Source organism: Equus caballus, chromosome 1, assembly GCF_041296265.1.
Source record: "Equus caballus isolate H_3958 breed thoroughbred chromosome 1, TB-T2T, whole genome shotgun sequence".
Lineage (NCBI taxonomy): Eukaryota > Metazoa > Chordata > Mammalia > Perissodactyla > Equidae > Equus > Equus caballus.
In genome coordinates, this window is record NC_091684.1 from 158,373,270 (window position 1) to 158,381,103 (window position 7,834).

Below are 7,834 nucleotides of genomic sequence, written 5' to 3' on the forward strand. Positions count from 1 at the left end.
CTTTTAAAGTAAAATTGTCTTCTCTCCAGGATAGGAAATGGAATGTAAGGTATAAGTGTTATGGTTCAAAATTCAAGTATTAAATCAAAATCTTTTATAGATTAACTCTACTTAGGAGCTAACCTTTGATATCTTCTATTGTATGTACTTACCATGTTCCCACCTCAGTACCTAAATTCTAACTCAAAGTGGCTTATAAACTGGTTTGGTGATTTATATCTATGTACAGTGGCTCTTAGGAAGGTACTGGTCTTTCAGCTGTTCATAAGCTGCCCTGGAGACACATTCCATGGGGTACAGTAACTGTGCTGAGACTCCAGATGTACCTTGAATACTGTTAAGTGAAAGCTAGGCAGATGAATAAGCCTGGCCTGCCACCTAGCATCTGCATCTGAAAGTGAGGTGCTCTTCTACACTTATCCTCCACCTAAGTTCATTAAGGGATAGGGTAGGAGTGTCACTTAAATTCAGTTATACTCTAGCATGTAAATTTTCTCAATGAAATACAATATACAATACACCTGATCCAAGATGATAAAACAACAAAAAAAGGACAAATCTTTATTGAAATAAGTTAATCCAGTGGGTAGGTCTGAGAAAAGTACAAATCAGTTGGTTAAGGCAATAAGAGCCTCTACCACGTTGCCCATGTGTTCCCTCAAGCTCCGTTCTGCTGCTGCTCGTGAGATCTCCATCTCTGTCATCTGCAGGAAAAGGATCGTGATGTTACCTAAGTCTCCTCCCAGGCATTAACATAGGCCACCAAACCATGCTGACTCTACTTGTTTCAGGAAACAACTTAAGCAAAGTAACTTCCCCTGCCCATACACTAGTTAGGCATTACTACTCACTATCAGCTCCAGATCTTCTTTCTTGATAGTGACTTTTGCCAGTTCCTTCTCCCTGCAAATATTCACGTACATTAGTTCTCATTCTCTACCTCTACCGTAAACTCCCAGGAAGGATCATTGCCTTACAAATAAAGGACTCTTGATAAACAATACTGAGTGAAAAGAAAGACAAAATGACTCCCACCCCCTCACCTAACATCCCTATCCCTTCCCCCGGAGTCTACAGCAGGCAGCAGGCGTTGCCAAGAGGCCTTTCCTTCAACCAACAGAAGAGTAAAGTTGTAAACCTTACATCTGCAGGAACTGATGATAGGTGGGAGAAAGGTACAAGGGCTTAACGATGACTTTTATTTTTGTCTGGGGGAAAGGGGCTGGTGGGCTGGTTGCGTTTGGAAGACTTACCGCTCCTGTTTGGCTTTCTGCTCCCGTGACCGTCTGTCTCCAATCACGGACATGGCCTATGGGAAAAACAGATCCAATTACTGCTGTGCTACCCACAACTCGCAATAATCTAAAAACGTGTGTGTTCACGATGACGAGTGTATCAGAAACCAAGGCCTATATTTAATTCGATTCTGTGCACCTCAGATCCACTTTAAACCGAATCTCCATCAAGCTACTTTCGCAAAAGGCGGGCTCCAGTGAAGTTCAGCTTCCCTCTCGCCTCCTCCCACCATCGGGATGGGGCCCCGTCCTGGAGCGGGGCTTTCAGTTACGGCCGCAGAGCCCCCTCTGCTCTCGGCCCGCCCAGACACGCTCCAGGCCCACCTCACCGTCTCCAAATTCGAACTCTGGATCTCCTTCTCCTCCGCATAGTCGGTGACTCGCTCCAGGTCCGCCGCACCACTGTCATGCTTCCTTGGCTTCTCAGGAGGCCGCTCCGGACCGCTGGTCTCAGTCTCCAACTCCAGCTCCACGTCCCCCTCAGTCGCCATATCGATCCCACGGCGCCGCCGCACAAGCCCCGCCCCGCGCCTCTAGGACTTCCGGTAGCTGCCCCGCACCTTCCGCCGGGAGAAAAGGAGGGGGGGCTGGCCCTGGGCCACACCTTCATTAATGCTCTGGTTCTAGAAGCTTCAGCGAGGAAAGCAGTTGGCCTCTCAGACTTCTTTCGGGCTTCTACGGTGTTTTCTGCAAGGCCCTGCCCAGACCTTGCCCGTCACCACTCCAGACCTTCCCACCCTATATCCTTCCCTCCTCTTCACCTAGATCCCCCCTCCACAAACAAACCCCCAAGAATTCTGTTCCACCAGGATGGTTAACGTCTAATCCTAAACCAATTATGAAACTAATCCACAGGAAGTCAGATATGCAAACTGCTCTCTAATCTGGGGAGAAGAGGCGGAGTGACCCACAGGCCCTGGGGAAAAGTCACAGGGACATTTGCATTTACCACATCCTGGAGGTCGGTGTTCTTCTCCTGAAGTCCCTCCCCATCCTGCCTTGGGCTAGGCGACCGGCCCCAGCACCGGCCCCAGCACAGCCCAGCACAGCCGCAGTCCAATGGACTGAGGACAAAAGAAAGCTGCTACTTTCTCATCTACCTTCCATCTGGTGGACCTGGGCCTAATCCCTGGGACAAGGGTGATGGGTGCAAAAGCCGTCACGGGCCCCAGCACCTCCCTCCGCCTGACACAGCAACGCAGTGGAGTCAGCAGTGTCATGGTAAATCCTCCCTTCTATCAGGTGAGACAGTACTTGGGCAGAGAGGCTTGAAAGCTCCCTAGAGCAAGAGTTATCTGAAAAAGTGGAAGGGAATGGTGGCCGAAGCTGAGGAGGAAAACCCACGGGAGCTAATCAAGATGATAGGCCTTCCTTTCCCCTCTGAGGCCCTTCTGCTTCTTTGCCTCCAAGACTACCGATGCCTCCAAGACTCCTACGTTCCCAGTATCAGATGTTTAGGTCTAGGGAAAGGTTAGAGGCCAGGTGTGACTTCGGCTTTTAGGAAGGTCTGCTCAAGCCTGAAGGAAAGTAAGCTCTTTTGATAAAAGCTCTACCCGATGTCAGTGGAAGGCAATCCTAAAGAGCTTGGAACCAGACATTCTGAGAATTCCTAAGTAAAAGGGAGAAGAAAAGGGAAGGGGAAACTTTGGAATTCAGCCTCATGGGTTAACCTCACACATACATTAATGTAAGCCTCTCCTCAGCAAATCTCCACCTTGCTGCCCTGCATGTTTTATCACCAGGTGACCTGCTGTGGGCCTGTTCCCTGTACCTGCTGCTGCCATTCTAGGTGGCCTCTTCTCACAGAGTCTACTTCTAGCCGCCTGTTCTACATCCTCCTCCATGTAGGGGCCTCAGCAGTCTGCTGCCTCCTGCTGTCAAGGACAGTAGTAGAAAGGGTCTGGGGCAAGGCACATGGGGTAAGTGGGAGAGGGTTGGGCTGCAACTGGGAAAGGATAAAAGGAGAAACCCTGAGATAGACAAGAGATTCAGATTGGGGGCGGGGGCAAATGAGTGGACATACCCATGAGAAGTAGGTACCTCTCTATGCATGACTTGCCCTGCCATTTCTCACATGCATCCTCCCTTCCAGATCCAGATGCCCTCAGAGTTGTGTGCCCATCTGTTTGGCCACTCTCACTGCCCAGTGCTCAGTGGCTCTGGGGCTGTGTACCGAGTATGTGCAGGAACTGCCACCTTCCACCTGCTGCAGGCTGTGCTGCTGGTCCACCTCGAATCCCCTACCAGCCCGCGGGCACAGCTGCATAATAGGTTTGTGTGTATTCTTTGGGTGGGGAGAGGATAGGGAGGGAAGTAGACTGAGTAAAGGAAATCCCAAGATGAAGTAATAGCACTGTAAAAAAACAGAAAACAGGTTTAAGTCCCTCCTTCCACCGTACTTGCTGTGTGACCACGAGCTACACTCTTATCCTTTGAGCTTCTAGTTTCTAAAATGGAGCTAACAGTGGGGTTATTATATGCAAACCCTTTGTCAACTGTAAAACATTGTCCGGATATGATTATTTAGGCATCTGAGAGAATTTGGGAAAGGCTGCCACAGGCCTGTTTCCAGCCCATCTGACAGGACTGGTTTCTCCTTCCCTATGCTTAGTTCTCTTCTCTCCCCTTTCCTATAGTTTTGCTTTCTCCTTTGCCTTCCTCTCTAGGCGCTGTTCACTCTTCTTTGCCTTTTCTTCTTAGTCTGGTTTTCTCTTTCCCTCCTAACCAGCTTCTGGGTCCTCAAGCTGCTGTTCCTGCTAGCTCTCTGTGCTGTTGCCTTCTGCATCCCTGATGAGCATCTCTTCCCAGGTACCTTTCATCTCACATCCTGATCAGGAGTAAGCTAAAAGATTTTCTAAGAAAAAGAGAGTGTAGGAAAAGGACCAGGAGTAATGAAATAATCTGCTTTTTGCCATTGATGCCCCATGTGCAGCCTGGCATTACATTGGCATCTGTGGAGGCTTCACATTCATCCTGCTGCAGTTGGTGCTTATCACAGCCTTTGCCCATTCCTGGAACAAGAACTGGTAACGAGCACATAATCCTAAAGGCTCTTCCTGGGAAGGTTGTCTGACATTACCAGACCCAGTGGAGCTGGGCTGTGACAGGTCAATGGTCCCATAGCTTCCCACTGAGCAGTACAAAAAGCTCAAGAATGTGATGACTCTGTGGGCCTAGTGGGATGGGTAGTCACATCAGTCTTCTGAGAGAGGAGGAACAGTTGGTAATGGGTAAAGAGTTGGAGCCGCAAGCCATTGCCTACCTCCTACCCTTAGGCAGATGGGTGCAGCCCAAGACTGCCGATGGTTCCTAGCTGTGCTGCTGGCCACCCTAGGATTCTACAGCATGGCAGGTGTGACAGCTGTGCTCCTGTTCCGCCACTACACACACCCAGCTGGCTGCCTGCTCAACAAGATGCTACTTAGTCTGCACCTTTGTTTCTGTGGCCTCCTCTCCTTCCTCTCCATCGCTCCCTGCATCCGCCTCAGTGGGTACATGCCTTGCAACATTCCAGATTTTGGGGGCCTTTAGCATATATAGCAAATTTCATCAGCCTCCCTAATCTCAGTCAATTCTCTGCTTCCCACAAAGAGTGGGGAGACAGAAGTGCAAGTGGGGGCAGAAGTGGAGGAAATTACTACCCTGTTGACTAAGCAGTGATCCCCATTCTCCCCAGAGCAACCCCGCTCTGGCCTTCTACAAGCCTCTGTCATCAGCTGCTATATCATGTACCTGACCTTCTCTGCGCTATCCAGCCGTCCTCCAGAGAGTGGTAAGGACAGGACCTGGACCCCTCATGCTAAAACCTTTCTTTGCTCCTGCCAAATACTTAGCTCTCTGTTCTTACCACCTCTCTCTTCTGTTGCCCCCCCCTCAGTAATCCTTCAAGGACAGAATCACACCCTGTGCCTGCCTGGCCTGAGTAAAATGGAACCCCAAACACCAGATACTTCTGTAGCAGTACTGAGTGCTGGCATCATGTATACTTGTGTGCTTCTTGCCTGGTGCGTAAAGGTGTCAAGGGGAGAGGTGTGCCAGAAGGGAGGATGCCCAGGACAGGGAAGGATAGTCAGCAGACTGGGACTATGGTTTATTTAAACTTTAGAGCAAGACGAGTGAGGAATGCTCCCCATGAACAGAAATGATTTCTAAGAATAGCACTGTCAGATGATCTGTATGAGATGAAGGGGGTACGGGTAATGACTTGAGAATTAAAGATATGTGCAAAGATTTTAGGGCCCTCAAATGAAAATATCTCTAAATCTTTCAGGGAAAGGGGCTCCGGGGGCACAGTACCCCCCTGAGAGTTACCAATATGGCAGAGTTGGCAGTAAATGCCCTCAGGCAATCCCTCTTGCTATTTGACTGAGCCGTTTGAGAACTCTCTTTTCTTTCTCAGTGTTGAGGCTTCCTACCTGGCTGAGGTATTTGGGCCCTTGTGGATTGTCAAGGTTTACAGCTATGAGTTCCAGGTGAGGACAGAGAGCTCAATATCCCCAGTGCCCCTCCCCACTCACAACAGACACACACACACATCCCACCAACCTCTACCCAGAATGCTCAGATTCTAGCTGCTATTACCTTTTATTGAGTACCCACAATGTGCTAGGCACTGTGCTAGATACTTTATACATAATCTCATTTAATTTAATCCTCACAACAACCCTGTGAGGTAGGTATTTGCTCCACTTTACAAATGGAGAAATCGAGGCACAGAAGGTTAAACATCTTACCAAAGTTCCCACAGCCAGTTATATGCTGGAGCTATTTTGCACCCAGGTGTGCCTCCACTTTTACACCAGACTAATCTTTTCAAAGAAGGGGAGTTTCCTATGTTAATACCCTCACATTCTTCTTAAAGTCACTCCAAACATGCTGCCTTTTGTTTTACAGAAGCCCTCACTCTGTTTCTGCTGCCCCAAAATAGTGGTGCCAGAGGAAGGTGAGTGTCAAGTGAGGATCCACATAATAAAGTGTAGATTTCTGGAGAATGCCAAAGAGCCCTCAAGCACCTTCACAAAAGCTGGGGTGGGGAGGGAAGAGGTGTTTCAGCAGCACTGCTTCCAGCAGCCCTTCTGTCTCCAGGGCAAAGGGGTGGGGCCGCCAAGCCAGCTGACCAAGAGACCTCTACAGCTCCTCCTGTGCAAGCCCAGCATCTTTCCTACAGCTATTCTGCCTTCCACTTCGTCTTGTTCCTTGCATCACTCTATGTCATGGTTACCCTTACCAGCTGGTTCAGGTAAGATGGAGGTGGGCCTGGGATACTCTCCTGAAAATCTCGCTATTTTAGCAAAAGAGCAATTCAAGGCCAGTCCTAATGGTTCTCAGGAGACACACATGGGTCTGCCACATTCTTTGGTGGAGAGGTAAGACAGGTCTAAAAGCTAAGGCCCTGCATATTTTCTAACCAGAGACTTTGGTTCTACAGCTATGAGGGAGCAGAACTGGAAAAGACGTTCACCACAGGTAGCTGGGCTACCTTCTGGGTCAAGGTTGCCTCCTGCTGGGCCTGTGTACTCCTCTATCTGGGGCTGCTCCTGGCACCACTCTGTCAGTCCCCCACCCAGGATCCCCAGCCTCCTCCTATCTTCAAGAGACAGTGCCATCGCATCAGTATCGCCAGATAACAAATTGGGGCTCCCCTGAGGTGTACCCTAGTCTTGGCTCAGAGGAGCTGTTCAGCCCAGCAGATACCGCAAAGACACAATGGGCAGTCATCTCCCTTTAGGCTGAAGTCAATACTATGTCTTAATTGGAAAAAGTAGCCATACATACCCTAATGCCGTGGGCAGACTATCTGACTCACTGGAGCTACCATTACATCTTCAGCCAGCTGAAAAGCCTAACTCCCAAGTCAGCGGCTCAGGAACCACTGCTGATCCCAGCAGACAGTGTGGCACCAGCCCATTCCTGGCTGTCATGGTGGAGATGGGGGCAGGGAAAGAACAGGGACTAAAGACTTACTTGGCTCTGTCCTGAGAGACAGAAAGGAAAATAAGCAGTTCAGCCCTGGGCACAGGGATATAAGAAGAAAGGAGCACAGAAACTACCCTAGGTTTTAATCCTGGTCTTAAGGTCAAAGGAAGTGGGAAGACAAAAACCACCCTCATACCATGAGGAATGACAGAAGAGAATGTGAACACTTGAGAGCAGCTGACCGTGGAAAGTCAGTGAGCAGCAGGATTTTGGGGCCAACTTTCAAGCAGGCAAACAAACTGAGGAAGAATGAGGAAGAGGGGCATAAACTTAGGTCTTGGAGCCTTCCTTCTTAAGCCCTCAACTCCATCCTTGGGATGGTGTTCAAGGTCCGGGTCAGGGACAAAAATCAGAGAAAAGAAGTCCCCATGGTTCTTAGAGGATTCCTCTACCACATACCCAGAATACTTGTCTGTTTGTTGTAGTATAATAAAGGATTTTTCTGTGATGTGTCACTTAGTCTACATACCCACAACCTTTTAGAGTCTAAAGTTCTCTCCCTTTTTGGTGGGAAAGGGCAGCCATTCCTCCATCCCCATCCCCCCAAATCCCCAGTCAAACCA

General features: G+C 49.2%; 2 protein-coding genes across 6 annotated transcripts; one reads left to right on the forward strand and one right to left on the reverse strand.

Moving 5' to 3' along the window:
* Nucleotides 1-527: 527 nt before the first annotated feature.
* Nucleotides 528-3,648, reverse strand: HYPK (huntingtin interacting protein K). 2 transcript variants are annotated; one of them, XM_001502937.7, is made up of 5 exons: nt 3,469-3,648; nt 1,625-1,855; nt 1,254-1,309; nt 852-903; nt 528-704 (listed from the first exon to the last, which is right to left on the reverse strand). In XM_001502937.7, exons 2-5 carry the CDS (start codon nt 1,784-1,786, stop codon nt 609-611), a joined length of 366 nt encoding a protein of 121 aa, XP_001502987.1. In that variant the 5' UTR covers nt 1,787-1,855; nt 3,469-3,648; the 3' UTR covers nt 528-608. The 2 variants fall into 2 exon arrangements, with proteins under 2 accessions (XP_001502987.1, XP_070094004.1); XM_070237903.1 differs by lacking the exons at nt 528-704; nt 1,254-1,309; nt 3,469-3,648 and having other exon boundaries at nt 844-903; nt 1,625-1,827.
* On the forward strand, nt 1,840-7,726 carry SERINC4 (serine incorporator 4). Of its 4 annotated transcripts, none has more exons than XM_070237847.1 (12): nt 1,840-2,516; nt 3,038-3,214; nt 3,388-3,566; nt 4,024-4,103; nt 4,228-4,321; nt 4,571-4,782; nt 4,972-5,067; nt 5,173-5,299; nt 5,695-5,767; nt 6,189-6,237; nt 6,381-6,534; nt 6,724-7,726. In XM_070237847.1, exons 1-12 carry the CDS (start codon nt 2,439-2,441, stop codon nt 6,920-6,922), a joined length of 1,518 nt encoding a protein of 505 aa, XP_070093948.1. In that variant the 5' UTR covers nt 1,840-2,438; the 3' UTR covers nt 6,923-7,726. The 4 variants fall into 4 exon arrangements, with proteins under 4 accessions (XP_070093948.1, XP_070093959.1, XP_023507347.1 ...); XM_023651579.2 differs by having other exon boundaries at nt 1,942-2,537; XM_070237858.1 differs by lacking the exons at nt 4,228-4,321; nt 4,571-4,782 and having other exon boundaries at nt 1,864-2,537.
* The last annotated feature ends 108 nt before the right edge of the window (nt 7,727-7,834 follow it).

Bases quoted from the DNA above. Each gene is read 5' to 3' on its own strand.
- HYPK (XM_001502937.7), bottom strand. From the start codon at position 1,786: ATGGCGACTGAGGGGGACGTGGAGCTGGAGTTGGAGACTGAGACCAGC. The intron at 904-1,253 runs GTAAGTCTTCCA...GAATATTTGCAG, and splicing joins CAGAAAGCCAAACAGGAGCG to GGAGAAGGAACTGGCAAAAG. The intron at 705-851 runs GTGAGTAGTAAT...CTTTTCCTGCAG, and splicing joins AAGAAGATCTGGAGCTGATA to ATGACAGAGATGGAGATCTC.
- SERINC4 (XM_023651579.2), top strand. From the start codon at position 2,439: ATGGGTGCAAAAGCCGTCACGGGCCCCAGCACCTCCCTCCGCCTGACA. The intron at 5,768-6,188 runs GTGAGGACAGAG...TTTGTTTTACAG, and splicing joins TTTACAGCTATGAGTTCCAG to AAGCCCTCACTCTGTTTCTG. The intron at 6,238-6,380 runs GTGAGTGTCAAG...TTCTGTCTCCAG, and splicing joins AATAGTGGTGCCAGAGGAAG to GGCAAAGGGGTGGGGCCGCC.